General features: G+C 36.3%; 1 protein-coding gene across 1 annotated transcript in view; it reads left to right on the top strand.

Annotated features, from left to right (window-relative positions):
* Zip102B (Zinc/iron regulated transporter-related protein 102B) overlaps positions 1-17,574 on the top strand; it is a 128,747-nt gene extending 111,173 nt beyond the window's left edge. Inside the window, exons 6-7 of the mRNA XM_089086970.1 lie at positions 1,023-1,157; positions 16,220-17,574. Coding sequence (XP_088943096.1) covers positions 1,023-1,157; positions 16,220-16,462 — 378 coding nt within the window. The 3' untranslated portion in view covers positions 16,463-17,574. The remainder of the gene's footprint in view (positions 1-1,022; positions 1,158-16,219) is intronic.
* Positions 17,575-21,450: the final 3,876 nt, after the last annotated feature.

Genomic DNA, 21,450 nt, shown 5'->3' with positions numbered 1-21,450 from the left:
CTCTGGGGGGTTGTGTCCACCCTGGAGGTATTGTCAAAAAGGGACGTGGTTGGACTAGTTGCCCCCTGATCGCTTTGACCCTTATAAAGGGCACTAGAACTTCAGATTTCCAATCAAATGAGCCCCCTCCGAAGTTTATTCGACCACCACTTCCATAAAAACCTTATATGCCTCCGGGGCATAACATACAACCATCGCCCTGAGGGCTGTGGGGTAGTGTCATTACCAGAGATGTAATTACTGAAACTTTCACTATGCTGAACAAAAGGGCTATCTCAAAATTTTGGTTGGGTGTGTTTGGGGAAGTGATGAGAGCGGGGGGCTAGTTTCCCTCCAATCACTTTCAACTCTTAAAAGACCACTAGAACTTTCTATTATTAATCGAATGAGCCCCTTTCGAAATTGTTACGACAACTCCTTCTATACTAAGTGACCTTGTCAGAAGAACGACAAATAAACGATACATTGTGCCCACATCGCTCTTCACTTAGGCAGCTCTATTTTGCTGCCTATGATTTTATGTTTGAAAAGCCACTAAAGACAGGATTTACGCATTTACATTAACTCTGATCCTATTCAAATTCAAACTGAAGCTTGAAAAGCTACTAATAACTGGATTTTTCTATTGTCTATGAATTACAGTTTGGGAAACTACTAAAAATATGGTTTACTTCTTATCAATCACTTCGATTCCAATTAAATTGAAAGTAAATGAAGACCTACCAGGGACTGGATTTATGTACTATTGTCAATGACTCCAATTCTAGTTAAGTTGAATTTTAAACTGACCGAGAACTGATAGAAAAATTCACTTTTATTCCGATTCAGATATTATATGATCGGGCTTAGTTATGGTTGTTGGCCTGGCAGTGATGTGTCAAAATGATAATTTTTTATGTTTTCTTCAGTTGCTAAAAATTAATTGTTTTAAATTTTATGTTGAGCTACCCCCCTCCCCCTCATCACTCCTTTCTCTGTATAGATGTGCGTAAAATGTAATCACTAAATTTTTACAAATTCAGGCACCTGATGCTTTTGGCTTAGTTAAATTTTTGATGCATGAAAATTTGGTTCGAAATACCATAAGAAGACATTTATTTGTATTTTCTTCAGCTGCACCAATGGCAGCACTCATCACTTTTTATGGATTAAGTCAGGTAAATTCTTCTTGTTCTTCTTCTTATGGTATGAGTCTATGAGCAAAGCCTGTAATAATTCATTTAAGTATGCTAACATTGCATAAAATTTCATTGGATTATATGTTCTTCTGGCTTTTGCGCAAGCGTCCATGAGAGTAATACGTCAAGATTAAATCTTTAAATCCTTATATTTCTGCTATAATGATACTTATGGTCCTTAAGGCCCTCTTTATATTTATTATCAAATATTCCACAAAAGACACATTTATTTAAAAAAAAAATATTTGTATAGGCTACACAAATCTTACTAAATAAGCCATAAATGCAGGGGTAGTCTTTGTGATTACCCTAAGAAACATCATTATTTCTAGGTCCCCTCCCTATTTTATATTTATGTTTGTGTATTTCACCTGTGCTTTGCTATTTTGACGAATCCGCCTCCCCCTCTCCACAGCTTGTTTTAAAAACTCACATGATCGGATCTACTGTTTATGATAGATTTTCAGCCAGGAATATGATTAACAAATCCTGGATTCTTAAATTAGCCCTTGAATTTAGCTCAAATAAAAAATATTATTTAAATTAAAGTATACAAGTGTGTAGAATACGTAAAATAGTAAAAAAAAATATGTTTTCCCAAATTAAAGTACATATTGACGTTAAAGTTCAGAACTGATGCTACTACTTCTAATGACTCACTGCGAGACCAAGCTACCTGAGGCCAACACAGCTGTATACGCTCTCCCGCCGTCATAATCTACCCAAAGCTACTCTCTTTGCCCCTGTGAAGTTTCAATTTTCTTTAAATCATCGCTTATGACCTCTTCCCTCCCCATTTTGGGCCAAACTGCATTTTTTTGGCCTCAGATGGATGATCAGAAATGAAGAAAAATTAACCTTTACCCTGAAGCTGTCTGTATCTAGTTCAAAATCCTTGTGTATCTTTTATATTAGGATAATTTGTTATAAACATTTTTAGACGTTACCTATCCTTCACGTACACGGGTGGTTTTTGGAGTGTGTGTTCGTCCAGAACTTTGAAAGTTGCACCAATTAAAGTAGTGGAGTTGCAAAATACCAATGAGGGATCCCAACTTTCGTTGCCCGTCCCCCCAACAGTAATTCGGTATCTGCCCCTGAGTACGTACAGGTTGCAACTCGGCGTTAGATTAACATGGTAAAAGGGAAGTTTTTTAATAAACTAAAGTATCTTTCGTTTTACTATCAAAATAATAAGAAAAGACGGACATTGCAAAAATATTTTTCAGCACTTTCAGTTTTTTTTTTTAAGTAACTATAAAAAGTAAATTGTAATAAAGAGTTTATTATGTAAATCGTGCCGCATTATTAACAGTTTCAATCATTTACGTAGTATAGAAGTTTTTTGATACAATGCAGCATCGAAAGAAATAATGTTCTCTTGCAAACTCTTTTTGACATTTGAAAAGCTTTACTTGTAAAAATGTAACAGTGTAGCGTTGGTTGTTAATGTTAGTGCCTTGCTAAAGTATAATGCGTTCAAATCTTTGACCGAAAATAATATAAAACAGAACGACAAGGCCTTGCTAAAACAGTGTGCTTAAAACCATTGCAGAATCTTGATCGACTTCTTGGCGTCAGGGATTGTACTCAGCATCATCGAAAAAAACTCTTTTTTGGAATTTTCGTTACTGCTAAGTGCATTTCATTTTGCGATTTACTGTCAAAAGTTACCAAAAAAGTGAACCTGAAAGGTTCACCTTTTTGTAATTTACTTTTTTATTGTCAAATGGTCGATGATCATATATACTGGGGAGTACTAATGAAGGAAAAGAAAATAATGAATCATAAAAATAATAAGGCAGAGTACAACAAAGAAAAAATAATAAAAGATAATAATAAAAAAGAACATACTACCTCTGCTGTCAAGGCTAAAAAGTGAAAGTGAAATGAAACAAAGAAACAATCAGTTTGTCCAAACAAAAAATAAGAGAAAAAATTTGAAAATTTTTACTTGGTGTTAGCCAGAATTTCCTACGTTTTTTCCTTTTTTTCATTATTATTTTTATATGCAGTGAGTCTAGTTTCAGAACTTATCAATTTACCCTACTTTTGTTCCAGTTAGCCAGCAAGTGCCAAAATGCCAAATTTTTTAGACAAACAACTATAAAGTTAACAGCCCGTGTTGGCCAAAAAGTGTAATTTTCAGCCAGTGCTAGCCAAAATCCTCCTCGTTTTTTGTTTGTTTGATTATTATTTTTAGCCATTTTGGTCTCAAAACTTACTAGTTTATCCTAAGCCTAATTTTCTATTTAAACTAGCCAGCCAGTGTGAGCCATAATATGGTAGCCCAAATTATTTAGCCAAAGCAGTGTTGTTTTAGTAGCCAATATTAGACAAAAAAGAGGAAATTTTCAGTTAGTGTTAGCCAAACTTTTCTTGTTTTCATTTGTTTGACTGTTATATCTAGCTAGTGTAGCCTTAAAGCTTTTCAATCTATTCTACTGTCTATTTCCAGTAGCCAGCCAGTTGTGCCCAAATCAGAGTTGAGCTGACGAAAGTTTTTTTTTGTGTTTACTACTATATTAGCCAGTCTAGTCTCAGGGTGGTCTATCCCACTCTCAATTTCTTTTTGCAATATTTTTGAACGGGGATCTTGGGATTATTGTCCTTACTTGTACTTGTTGCGGGACCAAACCGAACGCCTTGCTCGGCATCTAGAAGATTCCGTATAGTTGACTCCCATCTCTCATGATCTTGTCCCAGCTCTTCGACAAACCGGATCAAACAGCTCTCTCTTACCGGTTTGATCCAGTTTTGATATCTCTTAACTTCTACCAAACTTTCGAAATCTGCAAATGAGTTTGACGTTATTTCCGAGAGCTTTCCACCGATTTTTCAATTTACCACCTGCTCGCCCAAGCCAATCAGGCCAAGGAGCAGCTAGAAGCGCTTGCTTGTTTATCCGGTCATTGAGTCTTCTCTGGCATGGTCAAGCCAACGTAGTATTCTCTGTTTGACAATCATGTCACTGGGCTTGATGATACAGCGGCTGTGGCGGCGTACATCAACATTTGAAATTATTTTGGAGTATCATAAACGTCAGGAATTTTTGTAGAATATGTTGGTCAAAGTCTTCCAAATCACGGACATGAGGCCATTTCAATGGCCAAGTCTCAGCTGCATAGACGAGAACAGATTTAATAGCGGTTTCATAGACGCTTGTGAATATTAGCGTAGCTCTTAATTTTCTTTATCTTCTTAGCATTCAATTTAATTTCTAGTAGTCAATTTTTCATCAACTAATTACTGATTTTTGTGAAATTTCGACTCTAGAAATGTAGAAGTTGGAATTTTAAGAGCGTTTTGGATACGCACTGTTGTTTAATAGGGCCTTAAAAATACTGATGTATCTGAAAAATTATATATAATTTTAAATAACTAGTCACTTATCTGTTATTAAGCGATAACGTTGTTTTTGTTAATCGTAGATATTGGTGAGTGATTCAGTTTTGAAATTAATTTTTTTTTGCTTTTAAAATCTTAAATTCTTTGAATTTGTTGTCTCTGAATATCTGTTGTTGGTTTTTCCGCGTTGTTTGTTATTTTAGGTTTTTAATTTGTTCCAATTTTGGTTTTTATTTGTTTTTTTGTGTTTGCTTCCCATGTTATTTTTGTTTTTATCCGCTTTGTTTCGTTCGGAAAACGTGGACCTGTTTCCTCGTAACTTTCACTTATAGCGCTGAAGAAGCGAAGCGGTCGTCCTCCCAAAATATTCGTTTTCTTTCGTCCAGTATTTTCGTTAGCCTTAAAAAAAAACCCATTCTCTAACTTAATTTCTTCAATTTATCATATTAACGTGTCATAGGTTCGTAGTTTCAATTTATCAAACAGTTCGTGGTAATGAACTGAAAGTAATGAGCGACCCGGCTCAATAGTAACCGAAACTCTAAAAACTAAAATTTTGATACAAATAGATATATCAAAAGAATCGCCTTTTTATGCTGATTCCAAATATATAAATTTCATTAAGTTTAATCTTACTTATCAAAGGTTACGACCCTGAGAACATTTTCTTGATTTTCGAAAAAAGGGGAAAACAGCCCCTAAAAGTCAAGAGATCTCAAAGAAAATCAAGCCATCAAATTCAGCGTATCAGAGACCCTACTGTAAAGGTTTCAAGCTCCTATCACAGGCAACGCTATAGCGTTGCCTATTGTAAAGACCACACGGCTCCAGTGTTTTATTATTTATTTATTATTATTATTATTATTTTTTTCCCAGAGGCACTTCGTATGGAAGGGGTTGTTGTCCAGACTTCAAAGAAGGCTTATCCGACTGAAAATTGAGAGTTCTCGTGCCCTTTTTAATAGTCAAAAGTGATTGAAGGGCACCAAGCGCCCCCCCCAACGCCCATCATTCCCCCAAACACATCCAATCAAAATTTTGAGATAGCCATTTTGTTCAGCGTGGTTGATTTCCAGATATAAAATATGTTTTTGAGGAGGACACTCCCCCACAACCCTCAGGGCAAGGGCTTTAAGTTATGCCCTGGGGGCATATAAGGTTTTTATAGAAGGCAATGTCGTAGAAACTTCAATACAGGCTCATACGATTGGAAATCGAGAGTTCTAGTGCCCTTTTTAATAGTCGAAAGTGATTGGGGGCAACTAGCCCCCCCCCCCCGCCCATTATTCCCCCAAACACATCCAATCAAAATTTTGAGATTGTCATTTTGTTCAGCGTAGTTGATTTCCAGGTAGAGAATAAATTTTTGAGGAGGACACTCCCTCACAACCCTCAGGGCAAGGGTTTTAAGTTATAACCCGGGGGCATATAAGGTTTTTATAGAAAGCGTTGTCGTAAAAACTTCAAAACAGGCTCATTCGATTGGAAATTCAAAGGGCTAGAGCCTTTTTAATAGTCGAAAGTGATTGAAGGGCAACTAGCCCCCCCACGCCCATCATTTCCCCAAACTCATCCAATCAAAATTTTGAGATAGCCATTTTGTTCAGCGTAGTTGATTTCCAGATAGAAAATATGTTTTTGAGGAGGACGCTCTCCCACAACCCTCAGGGCAAGGGTTTTAAGTTATGCCCTGGGGACATATAAGGTTTTTATAGAAGGTGTTGTCGTAGAAACTTCAAAAAAGGTTCATTTGATTGGAATTTCAAAGGGATAGTGCCCTTTTTAATAGTCGAAAGTGATTGGAGGGGAACTAGCCCCTCCCCCACGCCCATCATTCCCCCAAACACATCCAATCAAAATTTTGGAGATAGCCATTTCGTTCAGCATATTTGATTTCCAGATGGAAAATATGTTTTTGAGGAGAGCACTTCCCCACAACCCTCATGGCAAGGGTTTTAAGTTATGCCCTGGGTGCATATAAGGTTTTTATAGAAGGCATTGTCGTAGAAACTTCAAAAAAGGCTCATTCTATTGTAATTTGGAAGGGCTACTGCCCTTTTTAATATTCGAAAGTGATTGGTGGGCAACTAGCGCCCCCCCCCCCCCCCGCACGCCCATCATTCCCCTAAACACATCCGATCAAAATTTTGAGATAGACATTTTGTTCAGCGTAGTTGATTTAAAAAATCAACTTTTTTCAGATAGAAAAAACGTTTTTGAGGAGGACACTCCCCCACAACCCTCAAGGCACGTTTTAAGTTATACCCTGGGGGCATATAAGGTTTTTATAGAAGGCGGTGTCGTAGAAACTTCAAAAAAGGCTCATTCGATTAGAAATTCAAAGGGCTAGCGCCCTTTTTAATAGTCGAAAGTGATTGTACAGAAACTAACCCCCCCTCTCACGCCCACCTTTTCCCCAAACACATCCAATCAAAATTTTGATATACCCAATTTATTCAACGTAGTTTTATGTTCTGAAAATTAGATCTTTGTGGATGACCACAGCCCTCAGGGCAACTCCCCCACAACCCTCAGGGCAAGGGTTGTAAGTTATGCTCTGGGGGCATGTAAGGTTTTATATAGACAAAATTGTCGTATAAACTTCAGAGAGGGGTCACTTGATTGGAAATTGAAATTTCTAGTTAACTTTTAAGTTTCATAGGATGTTGGAGGGTAACCAGCCCCCCCCACCCCCAAACCCTTTTTCCCAAATGCATCCAATAAAAATTTTAAGATAGCTATCTTGTTAAAAATAGTTCAAAGATCATATAACAAAAATTCCGGTGTTGACACATCCCACCAGGGCCCGGGGACAGGGGTTGTAATTTATGCCCTGAGGGCATATATTGGTCTTACGGAAGGGATGCTTGTATAAACTTCAGAGAGGGCTCATTTGATTGGATATTGAAAGTTCGAGCTCACTTTTTAATAATCAAAAGAGATCCGAGGGAATCTATCCCCCCACTCCTTATTTTTCAAATCCATCTGATTAAAATTTTGAGATAGACATCTTGTTAAAAAATAGTTCAAAGGTCGGATAAGAAAAACTCCAGTGTCAATACACCCCTCCCCCCAGGGCACAGGGGATGGTGTTCTAAGTTATGCTCTAAGGGCATGTATGGTTCTTATGAAAGGGATGCTCGTATAAACTTCATAGAGGGCTCATTTGATTGGAAATTGGAAGTTCCAGTTCACTTTTTAAGAGTCAAGAGAGTTAAACTAGCTCCTCTTTTTTCCCCAAACCCGTCCGCTACAAATTTTGAGATTGCCAGTGTTTTGGAAATTTTTAAAAAATTAGATAACAAAACGCCCCCCAAAGCCCTGGGGATAGGCGTTGTAAGTGTTGTCCTGGGGGCGTATATTGTTCTTATGAAAGGGATGCTCGTATAAACTTCAGAGGGGGCTCATTTGATTTGAAATTGAAAATTCTAGTTCAATTTTTAAGAGTCAAAAGACATCCGAGGTCAATTAGCCCCCCCCCCACACCCTTTTTTCCCCAAGCCAAGCCGATAAATTGTTTATAATAGCCATTTCATTAAAAATAGTTCAAAGGTCAGATAAGAAAAATTCCTGTGTTGACGGAACCTGCCAGGGCCCGGAGGCAGGCGTTATGAGTAATGCTCTAGGGGCATATATAGTTCTTATGGAAGGGATGCTCGTATAAAATTCGGAGAGGGCTCATTTGATTGGAAATTGAAAGCTCTTGTCCACTTTTAAGAGTCAAAAGAGATCAGAGGGCAACTAGCCCCTCCCCCCTCTCCACCACGCCCTAAATGCATCAGATAAAAATTTTGGGATAGATGTTTTGTTAAAAACAGTTCAAAGTTCTGATAACATGAAAACTCAGGTGTCGACACAGCCCCCCATGGCTCGGGGGTAGGTGTTTTAAGTTATGCCCTGGGGGCATATATGGTTGTTAAGGAAGCTGCTCGTATAAACTTCCTAGAGGGCTCATTTGATTGTAAATTGATAATTATAATTCACTTTTTAAGAGTCGATAGAATAAAAGTTCAAAATAGGGATAAAATCCTTTTTAATAGACAGTGCATAGAAAATTCACAAAAAATACCAGATATTTTATATCTGATGATATAAAATATACTCCAATGATATTTTATAGATTGGAGGGCAGCTAGCCTCCCCCCACACTCAATTTATTTTTTTCCCAGAGGCACTTCATTTAGAAGGGATCGTCGTATAAACTTCAAAGTGGGCTCATTCGATTGGAAATCGAGAGTTGTAGTGCCCTTTTAAGAGTCAAAAGTGATCAGAGGGCAACTGCCCCCCCCCGCCTCAGCCCTTTTCCCCAAATACATCCGATAAAAAAAAATTTGAGATAGCCATTTTGTTAAAAATCGTTCAAAGATCATATAACAAAAACTTCCTTGCATATGGTCATTTCGTTAAAAATAGTACAAAGATCAGATAAGAAAAACTCCTGTTTTGACAAACCCCCCCCCCCTCCCGTCAGGGCCTTGGCAGGCGTTGTAAGTATTGCTCTGCTCTGGGGGCATATATGGTTCTTATGGAAGGTATGCTCCTATAAACTTCAGAGAGGGTTCATTTGAATGGAAATTAAAAGTTGTTGTTCATTTTCTCAAAATGAAAAAAGATCAGAAGGCAACTAGCCCCTCCCGCCCTCCACGCCTTTGAGTTTATCGGATTTATAAACCCATCCGATAAAGATTTCAGGTGACCATTTTGTTAAAAATATTTCAACCATCAGATATTAAAACTCCAGGTTCGACACAACCCCCCAGGGCCCAGGGATAGCCGTTGTAAGTTATACTCTGGGGATATATGGTTTTTATAGAAGTGATACTCGTATAAACTTCAGAGAGGGCTCATTTGATTGAAAATAGAAAGTTCTAGTTCATTTTTAAAGAGACAAAAGAGACCGAATCTCAATGTAGTCCTCCCACGCCATTTTTCCCCAAACCCATCCGATAAAAATTTTGTTAAAAATAGTTCAAACATCACATAATAAAAACTCCGAGGTTGACACAAGCCAATTATTTCACTTTTATATTGTTACTTTGATATCAGTTTTGTTACTTCGATGAATACTTGATTATTTTTTTTTTTAAGCTTTATTTTGAAATGAGGAAATTTTTAAAACTTGAAATTTTTTGCAATCAATAACGAACAAAAATTATTTAAAAAAAGACTTTCCGGGCGAAAAATAAGTTTTTCAAAGAAAAGTAAAGGCCATTTTAAACTTAAGCTCAGCAGATACAAATACCTTTTAAGATTCAAACTCAAAACGGCCAGAAATTACTATTAAAGAATAAATGAAACCCAAAACAAACAGAAATTAAATAAACAATCATAGCAAAAACATACAACAAGTAATAATATAAATGAATAAACAGATCTTAAAGCGAGTAATGCTTAGATTGAATATGAATATAAAGCTTAAAGCGAAAAAAATATTTTCCTATTGAAGTGTAATTGAATCTAGAAACGAACAGAAATTAAATAAACAATCAATGCAAAAAAACATACAATAGATATTATTGTAAATCAATAAATAATTCTTAAAACGAGTGTAACTTAAATTGAATATGTAAATCAAGCTTGAAACGAACAAAAATCACCACAAACAAGAGTTTGGGTATGACCTTTTTCAACTAGGCCTCCTCCCCCGCCCTTTTTCCCCAAAACTGTCTGATCAAAATTTTGAGATTACCATTTTGTTCATCATAGTTGAAAGGCCCAATAACTATGCCTTTGGATATAACATGACCCCCCATCCAAAGTCCCAGGGGAAAGGTCTTTAAGTTAAAAAATTCCCCATTATTTGCGCATCATATTTGTTATTGGGATGTTGGCATACATTTTCGGGTGGGGGGGACAAATTTCCCGCTGGGGGTTTTTCCACGGGGAAATTTTCCGTGGGGAGGGAAGATTCCAGGGAGTGAACTTGTCAAGGGAAACTATACACTGGGGGAATTTGCCAGAATTCTTATACATGTATGTCTTGCTTTCTCTTTTCCGTCTCAATTTTACGCACGGAGTGATTAAGAGTATTTGTCCGCAGTAAATTTTCACCGGGATTGAATTGTCTAGAGGATATTTCAGTGAGAGGGGGTTTCTCCATGGAAGTGGGGCCAGATTTCCTGATATTATTTAAAAAACGATCAGAAATTAAATTTAATAAAACAAATCAACTGAAAGTAAGGAGCAATATTAAAACTTAAAACGAGCAGAAATTATTACGTATATAAAGGGGGTTTCCCGCTACTTAAAACTTTACTCTTAGCTCTGAAGTTTGGAGTTTGTCGCAAATATTTAATAATGACCCCTGAAACACTATGGCCATTTAATTAGAACAATAAGACGCTTTTTTAAAAGTACTAAAAAAAACTTTAGCGCAAAGAGCGAGGTGTTGAGGAGGCGGCAACCACCTTTATATACTTAATAATTTCTGTTCGTTTTAAGTTTTAGTTTTGCTCCTTACTTTCAGTTGAAAAAACTTGTTTTTTTTTATTTAATCAAGGAGGCACACTTGTGTCTCTTTAAAGAGGCGACCCACCACAATGTTAAGCGATTTCCGGTCCTAGCGATCGCAGAGAGACGGCGGTAATCGCATTTTGTAGCCTAAGCTGAAACTAAGAAACATGCAAAGCTTCAACCCCCTCTAACTTTATCTTCATGGGGGAAAGTGGGTCGGAAGTTTCGACCCTTCCACCACAGCCCCCCGTTAATGTTGTTCGATCCGGCTGAAATTTATAGGATAAGCTTTCCTAGGGCCTGGGAGCTTATCCTCAAAATTTCAGCTCAATCCGAGCACTCCTTCCCTGTTTTCCAAAAACCAAATATAGCCATATGATGTTCATCAAGTTATTTTTTATATCAGCCACGCCTACAGGCCACAGTTGGCAACAGATTTGGGGGAATGAGGGCTCATTCAAACTGGAATTTGACTTTTTAGGGCCTTTCGATACTTTCAGACCGAAAAAATTATCCCCCGAATTTACATTTACGAAAAACCTCGTTTTTCAAGGAGGAAAGTGGGCCGGAAGTTTCGACCCTCCCACTACAGCCCCCCTTTCACGCTGTCCGATCGGGCTGAAATTTATAGGATAAGCTTTCCTAGGGCCTGGGAGCTTACCCTTAACATTTCAGCTCAATCCGATCTCTCCTTCCCTGTTTTCCAAAAACCAAATATAGCCCCTTAATGTTCATCAAGTTATTTTTTTTATCGGCCACGCCTACAGGCCACTGTTGGCAACAGATCTGGGTGAATGAGGACTCATTCAAAGCGGAATTCGACCTGTTAGGGCCTTTTGATATTTTCAGACCGAAAAAATTATCCCCCGAATTTACATTTACGAGAAACCTCGTTTTTCAAGGAGGAAAGTGGGCCGGAAGTTTCGACCCTCCCACCACAGCCCCCCTTTCACGCTGTCCGATCGGGCTGAAATTTATAGGATAAGCTTTCCTAGGACCTGGGAGCTTATCCTCAAAATTTTCAGCTCAATACGATGACTCCTGTTTTCCAAATGTTTTTTAATGTTCATCAAGTTTTTTTTTATCAGCCACGCCTACAGGCCACAGTTGACAACGTATCCGGGTGAATGAGGACTCATTCGAAGAGGAGTTTGACCTGTTAGCGCCTTTTGATATTTTCAGACAAAAAAATTTTCCCCCGAATTTACATTTACGAAAAACCTCGTTTTCCCATAAGAGCCCATGTTAATTTTTGAAATTCCTAAAAGCATAGTATTTCATTATTAAATTAGATCAAAAAAGTCCTCTTAACATGACAAGACCGACTGCAAGCTTCCAAAAATTCCAGCTCTTTCCCAGAAGTTTTTTTGTCGAAAAACGAAAATCATACTTTGTATTTGCTTGCGTCGAAAATAGATTGCAGAGACTTCGACAAAAAAAACCGTTTGGTTTTTTTCTGTTGCCGAACCAATAAAAATAACTCAGCAAGAGTCTCTTATAGCACAGTGGTCACTATTCCTGTCTGTCATGCGGAAGACCCGGGTTCGATTCCCCGTCATAGTAAATGTTTTATATATTGAATTTAAAGTAGTATCTCTTAAATTTAAAGTTAAAAAATAAACTCAGTTTCTTTTTCAAATCCAATCTTTTAAATTCTTCGGCTCAATAGACATCTCCAGAAGAGTATCACAGTCGGCCTTCAGCTTACAGGCAAGTCTCCCCTGCTTTTGATAAGATGCCGTATACCCACATGCTCAAAGAAAAGTTGAAAAAAGAAAATCTTACTGTGCATTTGATTTGAGTATTCGGGAATTAAAAGCCTTAACACAAGAATCTTCAAAGGCGGGGGGTTTGGGGGGCAGCAGCCCCCCAACTTTAACTCCTGACACGATCAGCTAACAGTTAATCAAGCAATAATAAGTAATAAACTGTAAAAATACGTGCAGAAATTATTTGAAAAAAAACTACGTTTTCTAAAGAGTTAAAGAGGCTGAGTCACAAGTTCGAACCTTAAAACGTACAGGGATTAGGAGGTAGAGTTGGGGGGCTGCCGCCCCCCAACCCCCTCACTTTTGCAGCCTCTTTTTTAAAGATTTTTATTTTGGGCGTCTACCGCCCCCCTCAACCCCCGCTTTTTCCTTTGCAAAGAAATGCTTTGCAACACGAACTAAGTCTGATTGAATTTTTTACCGTAAGAACATCCTATTGCATCTCTTTGATTAGAAACAGTACTGAGCCTGTTTGCTGGATTTTTTACAGGTAATTTTTACCTAACCGATAACAAGCTATAATGTGGTGAACTTAACAAGTTTGAACAGAAAAAACAGGGAACAGAAGAAGGGCTCAGCATAAACAAGCAGTTTAGTTTCAGGTAGGTTCAGGTTCATCTATTTTTCCATCATACATAATCACACTGAATACATAACTATACCTGGCACAGAGACAAGTTTGTAGTTATAACTGTAACAGACTGAGTTGTCATTGCTAAATTCTCTGAAGATTAAAAAAAAAGTGCCGTTGAAACAGTTTCATTCGTGTTGCTACGACCAACTTTTTGCAGGCTACATGACTTAAAAGATCTTAACAAAAGAGGCTGCAAAAGCGGGGGTTTGGGGGGCGGCAGCCCCCCCCCCCAACTGTACCTCCTAATCTTTGTACGTTTTAAGGTTCGAACTTTTGACTCAGCCTCTTTAACTCTTTAGAAAACGTATTTTTTTTTCAAATAATCTAAGTAAAGAACGATGTTGGCACAATGTATTATCTTTTTTTTTTGTTGTGGTATATATTTGGGGTGGGTTTGTGTTTTTTTTGGTTTTTTTTTTTTTTTTAGACCAGGGTACTTTGTAGAGAAGTTGTCGTAGAATCTTCAAAAAGGGCTCATTCGGTTAGAAATTGAACGTACTAGTGTCTTTTTTAATAGTCTAAAGTGATTGGAGGGTAACCAGCCCCCCTGACGCCCATCATTTCCCCTAACACATCCAATTAAAATGTTGAGATAGCCATTTTGTTCAGCGTTGTTGAAAACTCCGGAAATTATGCATTTGAAGATGACCACCCCTTTCCCACGGTCCTCAGAGCATGGGTTGTAAGTTGTGCCCCGGGGGTACATAAGTTTTTTATAGAAAGGGTTGTCGTATAAACTTTGAAGTGGCTCATTGGATTGGTTATTAAAATTTCCAGTCTTTTTTTAAGAGTAAGAGTGATTGGAGGTCAGCTAACCCCCCCCCCCCCCCCACATACAGGTCGTATTGTCCCGAAATGCATCCAATTTGAATTTTGAGAAAGTAATTCTATTCAAAATAAAATTTCCAAAGATCATATAACAAGGCTTTTGGGGTCGAAGCAAACTCCCAGAGCTACGGGGCAAGGATTGTAAGGTATGGCCCCGGTGCATTTAAGGTTTTTATGGAAGGGATGTTTGTATTAATTTTAGAGGAGTCTCATTTGGTTGAAAATTGGTCCTAGTTCCCTTTTAAGAGTCAAAAGTGGTGGAGGGCATCTAGACGCCCCCCCTGACTACCCCTCTTTTCACCAAACACCTCTGATTGAAATTGTGAGATAGCCATTTTGTTTAAAATAGCCCAAAAAGCCTATAACAATGCCTCTAGGGTTGACACAACCCCCCAGAGCCTGGGGCAAGGGTTGTAAGTTATGCTCTGGGGGCATATAAGGTTTTTTGGAATGACTTGTTGTATAAACTTCAGCTGGGGCTCATTTGATTTGAAATTGAGAGTTATAATACACATTTTAAGAGTCAAAAGTGATTTGAGAGCAACTAGCTCCCCCCTCATCCCCTTGCCCATCATTTCCCAAAAACAAACCTTCAAACACACATTTGGGACATCTATTTTTTCAGTATTGTTGAAAGGTTCAGTATTTGTGCTTTTGGGGATGTCAACCCCCCGAGGCCTCAGGGCAAGGGCTGTAAGTTAGGCAATTTGTTCATTGTTTACACATAGTATATGACATTGAGAAAAGATATTCATGTTTGACCACTGCTTCCCCAAAATACGGAGGGCACTAAGGTGAGTCTTTCAGGGAATGTTGAGGGGAGTGTTGAAATAAATCAAAACATGTTATGTGTATATGGGTTGTCAATAAGGCGTAACTCAGAAATGACTGAGTATATTAATTTGGGACTTTCAGGGAAATGATAAGGGAGATGATCAGTTGACCAAAGAGGCAATATTTGCACGCTTCTACTACTACAACTTTCGCTGCTTCTACTGCTATTACAACTACTACCACTATTATCACTAAAACTACTACTTCTGTGGCGGGTACTACCGAGGCTGAGGGTATTGAAATAAACAGGTGAGGAAACGTTCAGGGGAAACGTTGGACTAAATCAAAGCATATTATGTTCAAACAGATTGCTGATACGGGCATATCAGCAATATTTTTAGAACATATTATTGTATCAAGAGGAAACCTCAGGGGTATCATGTTCAGATAGTTTTACCCTCAGTGATAAAATGAACAGAAATTAATTGAAAATACTTTTTCCACAAAATAATTTTTTCAAGGAAAAGTAAAGAACTCCATTAAAACAAAAATGAGCAAAAATAGAATCAAATAATCTACCAAGCGTAAAACTACCACAAATCAACATCAATAAATATGAACAGAACTGAACAGAAATCACAATAAATAACCAATTCAAACTCAAAACAAGCAGAAATTAACATGATTAGGACTCACAACCCTTATGCCTTCTCAAGGCCAGAACATAATTTACACTTTATTGAATATAAGTTTTTTTTAATGTTTCCACTTTTACAATTTTATTAAATCAAAAATTATTAAGATTTTAGAGATTTAATATCAGCATATGTATATTAAATTGACAATACTTATTCATTTGTATTTGCTTTTGTCCAGTAAAGTACAAATTATGATCTGGCCTTGAGATGCCGTAGAGGTTGTGAGCCCTAATCATGTTATTTTCTGCTCGTTTTGAGTCTGACTCTGTTATTTATTGTAATTTCTTTTCGTTTTGGGTTTCATTTATTTATTGATAATAATTTGTTGTAGTTTTGCGCTTGGTAGATTATTTGATTCTATTTTAGCTCATTTTTGATTAGAGGAGTTCTTTACTTTTCCTTGAAAAATTTATTTTGGGGAAAAACTTTCTTTAATTGATTTCTTGAAACATCATATTAGCCAACAATTATACTTGAAAAATTTATGGTTTTAAACTTGCTAATTTTAATATTATCAAATCGTTTTTTTTATTCTAGGAGGGCAAGGCCACATTATCGTCCGTCAATGGTACTGCGATCGCAATGTTATTTAGTGCTGGTACGTTTTTATACGTAGCCGCAGTTCACGTGCTACCAGAAATCGCTTACGGGGGCGGATCTCATTCGTCTAGTCGAGATTCTTCTAGAAGAGAAAAAAATGGTTTCACTAAGACAGAGTTGGTTTGTCTTGTTGTTGGATCAGTTTTACCTTTATTCTTGACAATGTTCCATGGACATTAGTTTTATATTATGATATTAAGTTCTTTTTCTAATGTTAAAGATTGTCCTCCAATTAATATAGGGATTCTAATATAGGTGTTAAATTTTAAGATATGTTGTTTAGCATTTAGGGATATGCTTTAAAACCTATTTTGGAGTATTTATTTTCTTAGTTCCAAGTTGTGTGCACTTCAAACCCTGAAATTCATTTCTGCGTCCTTTTTTCTAATTTGTACATGAAGTTTTTTTTTAATGTCAAAGGTTGTTCTCCAATTAATACAGAAATTTTAACATAGGACTTAAAATTCAAAATATGTTGTTTAACATTTAGGTTATACTTTAACACCAATTTCAGAGTTGTCATTTTCGCATTTTCAAGTTGTATTTACTTGGAACCCTAGAATTAATTTCTGCTTCCTTTTTTCTAATTTTCGCATTAGGTTCTTGTTTTAATGTTGAATTTTGATCATCAATTGATTTAAGATTTTTAATATAGCCCTTAAAATTTAAAACATTAAAGCATATACTTTAAATCTAATTATAGTCTTTATATTCAAAGTTCCAGTCTATGTGCATTTTTTTTTTTTTATGTGTCAGGTTTCGATCTTTAACTACTATACATAACATTATGAGTATTATCCGAAACCAATGTCGAAGGTTGCTGTCTAATTGATATGAACACTTTAAGAATATTAACAACTCGCTCTGTTTATTATTATATTAATCAGCTAGTAGCTGTGTCAATTGATGATTTTGATGGTTAGTACTAATTTTTGTGATGAAAAAATTTGGGAAGTGGAGTACCATAGGTGCTGGCAAAGTGAATTTATGTGCCTGTTTTCTTCGCCTACTTGCACGATTCATAGCTGCCATTTTGAACGAAACAGACTTGAAAACGAAATAAAGCACCTGTAAATTATGCGTTACCGTTTAGTAGGCTCTTGATATTATATACATTTAAAAAATAAAGGATGATGGTATTAGTCAATTTAAAAAATTTGGGGTCGGGGCACAAGGGGCGCACGCAATGTAAGTTCGTGTCTCTCTCAACTACCCTAGCCCTGGTACACCTCTGTATAATAGCCTCTTGACATTAAGTACGTTTCAAAATTACAAAGTGTTGATAAAAAGTTGATTTTTAAAATCAATCCCCCTCATGTCTGTCATTTGTCATTTGGAAGTACATTTTAATCTAATATAGTAATACAAGTACTAATTTTTGATGATCTTCTAATGTCTACTGACCACTTATGTTTGGAATTGGTCTATTATCCTATTTTAATTGGTAAAATTTATTTTATGATAAAAAATTTCCGGCTTAAGATGATCTTTTAAAAAACTTGAAAATTGCTTACAACAAAAACGTGGGAATAAGGTGAGGGAAAATAACATGGCATTTAACTTTACTTTGATCTCCGTTTGATTGCCCTTGAGCCTGGAAGTGCAACGGGGGGCTCGGGGCCTGTCATCCTGTGCTTTCGCACACCTTTTTTGTTTACTTCCCCTAGATTTCTCCAGGTACCCATTTAGAGCTAGGTCGACTCTGACTGAGCTTACAGAGTCAGGCTGTTGACCCTCTTCCAAACCGAAATACCAGCGCCATCAGGACTCCAACCTCCCTCCTTACGGACAAAGGATTTCAAGTCTAGCTTGCACAAAATACTAGCACAAAACTCTACTAGTTTTGAGTGTGACGTGCAGAATGAAGCCTTGCATTGTCGTGCTCTAGCTATGTTATGCTATCGAAAACTGCTTGTTTATTTACAAATAATTTGAAGTAGAAAATTAAATAAGCAGTCCTCTTAGAAGACTTAACACCCAAGGAAGAAGTAGGTATTTTCGAAGACCACACTGCCTTTTCATGACGTACAAATAACAGTTCAGTTGTGACAAATCCTTTTATTTGACAATGAAACAACAACAACAAAATCTCTGGATATTTCGGTCACATATGCAATGTCCATCTTTAGCAGATAATCAGAGGGCTAGATACAATACAATACAATCAGAGGGCTAGAATCCGTGTACGAACAAGATCACAACCAATCAGAGGGCTAGAATCCGTGGACGAACAAGATCAACGACCGGGACATGTGACATCATCAGATAAGGAAATTTCACATCGTGAATATTCTTATCAGGGAGTTAGAAATACTAACGGGGCAAGATATCTGTTTGACACAATTTGTCCATGAAATGTGTATATAAATTTGGAAGGTTTCATAGGAATTTAAAATGCATCTGTGCACACTTGTAAGAACATAGGAATCGTCAGAAATCAACTGACATTTTAGGGGATTTGAAAGTAGAAACGAAAAAGGTAAGGCATCTCTGGGAATGCTAACTCTATTAAGAGATACATATTTTTTTTTTGTGTGTTTCGCGACTGTGTTCTGTATAATACATAAGTACCATTTAAGCAGTGTTGTCAATATAAAATATGGTTTAACATTCTAGTATACTAAAAAGTTGATACTAATAAAGAAATTCGGGACAATCCTGGGAAATCCTTAGAAAACAACTAGTGAGACGATTATGAGTGTGAACCATCAATAACTGCAACCACCCAGGACCTCAACCTACAAGGTCTCTTCTCCCCCAAGGAGCCCCCTACCCCCCCCCCATCTTTTTGGGCCCATTCCCCCATTTTTTTATTCTTTTTTGAAGTTTTTTTTAACATGATAATTTTATTTCAACTTTTTTTTTACATGTCTTACCATGAAAATGTGCACAAAATGGTATTAGTGAGATTATTATTGATTTAAACATCAAGGACCACCACCATCAATGACCCTAGCTACTCAGGACCCCATCCTCCAAGGGGCTCCCTTCAACTTTTTGGGCCCATTTCGTCATTTTTTTAATACTTTTTGAAGTTAATTTTTTTAACTTGATAATTTTATTTCAACTTTTTCTTACAGGACCGCAACCACTAATGATCCTAGCCACTAAGGACCTCAACCTCCAAGGTCCCCTCTCCCAACCTCCAATGACCCCCCCCCCAACTTTTTGGCCCCATCCCTCCATTTTTTATGCTTTTTTGAAGTTTATTTTTTTAACATAATAATTTCATTACAACTTTTTTTACATATCTTAGAATGAACAAGTACACAATATGGGATTAGTTAGACGATTATGGATTTGAACATAAAGGACCGCAACCACCAATGACCCTAGCCACCATGGACCTCAACTTCCAAGGTCCCCTGTTCCCAACCTCCCAGGCCCCCCCCCAACGTTTTGGGCCCGTCCCCCATTTTTTTATTCTTTTTTGAAGTTTATTTTTTTAACATGATAATTTTCTTTCAACTTTTTTTAAATTTCTTAGAATGACATAAAACATGCTTAAAGCATAAAAAATTAACTTTTAAGGTCGATTTCTTATCGTATGTAGATGTGTGTTGTCTGAAACCTATGATTTGGGGTCCATGGTTTACTATTTTGCGCTTTTCTGACGTAGGTTTCTTAGCCTGTCGTAGGTGTGTGTTGTCTGAAATCTATGATTTGGGATGTTTGGTGTACTATTTTAGACTTTTCTGAGCTAGGTCTCTAAATCTTTCGTGGATGTGTGTTGCGCGAAACTCATGATTTAGGATGTCTAGTTTGCATTTTGGACTTTTCTGAGCTAGAATTCCTAACCTTTCGTAGGTGTATGTCTGGTTTTATTAATAATATTTGATTATCTAATAAAGTTGGGTTTTAATTTCCAGAAATAAGAACATCCATGTTTAAAATACGTCTGATTTTATTAATAATATTTGATTTCTTTTGATAATTAGGCACATTTTGCATTTTTTTTTTAAGTTTGGGTTTTAGTTTTTAGAAATATGAACATCCCAGTTTAAAAGACATCTGATTTTATTAATAACATTTTCTTAGCTGAGTTTCTTAACCTTTTGTAGGTGTATGACTGGTTTCATTAATAATATTTGATTTTCTTATCAAGCTTGGTTTCATTTTTAAGAAATAAAAGCCTCTGTGTTTACTACACATCTGATTTTATTAATAACATTTTCTTAGTAAAGTTTCTTAACCCTTCCTAGGTGTATGTCTGGTTTTATTAATAATATTTGATTTCCTAATAAAGTTGGCTTTTAATTTTCAGAAATAAGGATATCCATGTTTAAGTTGTATCTGATTCTATTAATAATATTTGATTTCTTTTCATAATTGGGTACATTTTTGCATTTTTTTTTTTAAATAAAGTTCGGTTTTAGTTTTCAGAAATATGAACATCCCAGTTTAAAATACAGCAGCTTTTATTAATAACATTTTCTTAGCTAGATTTCTTAACCTTTCGTAAGTGTATGTCTGGTTTTATTAATAATATAGGATTTTTTAATCAAGTTGGGTTTTAATTTTCAGAAATATGAAGCATCCATGTTTAAAATACATCTGATTTTATTAATAATATTTGACTTAATTTAATACTTGGGTACATTTTGGCAAAATTTTTTTTTAATAAAGTTGGGCTTTAGTTTTCAGATATATGAACATCCCAGTTTAAAATATATCTGATTTTATTAATGTCATTTTCTTAGCTAGGTTTCTTAACCTTTTATAGATGTGTGTCGCATGAAACTCATGATTTGGGATATATAGTTTGCTATTTTGGACTTTTCTGAGCAAGATTTCCTAACCTTTCGTAGATGTATGTCAGGTTTTATTTTAATAATATTTGATTTTGTAATAAAGTTGGGTTTTAATTTTCAGAAACAAGAACATCCATGTTTAAAATACATCTGATTTTATTAACAATATTTGATATCTTTTAATAATTGGGTACATTTTTGAATATTTTTGAATAAAGTTGGGTTTTAGTTTTCAGAAATATGAACATCTTAATAATACACCTGACTTTATGAATAACATTTTCTTAGCTAGGTTTCTTAACCTTTCGTAGAGGCGTGTTGCATGAAATTCATGATTTGGGATGACTAGTTTGCTATTTTGGACTTGTTTTTTTTTTAGCTAGATTTCCTAACCTTTCGTAGGTCTATGTCTGGTTT

The sequence above is a fragment of the Artemia sp. Qi Xiang Cuo genome, chromosome 3 (assembly GCF_049724085.1).
Source record: "Artemia sp. Qi Xiang Cuo chromosome 3, ASM4972408v1, whole genome shotgun sequence".
Taxonomy (NCBI): Eukaryota; Metazoa; Arthropoda; class Branchiopoda; order Anostraca; family Artemiidae; genus Artemia; species Artemia sp. Qi Xiang Cuo.
Note: the sequence above shows the minus strand (reverse complement) of the source record. Positions and strands in the feature narration are given on the sequence as shown.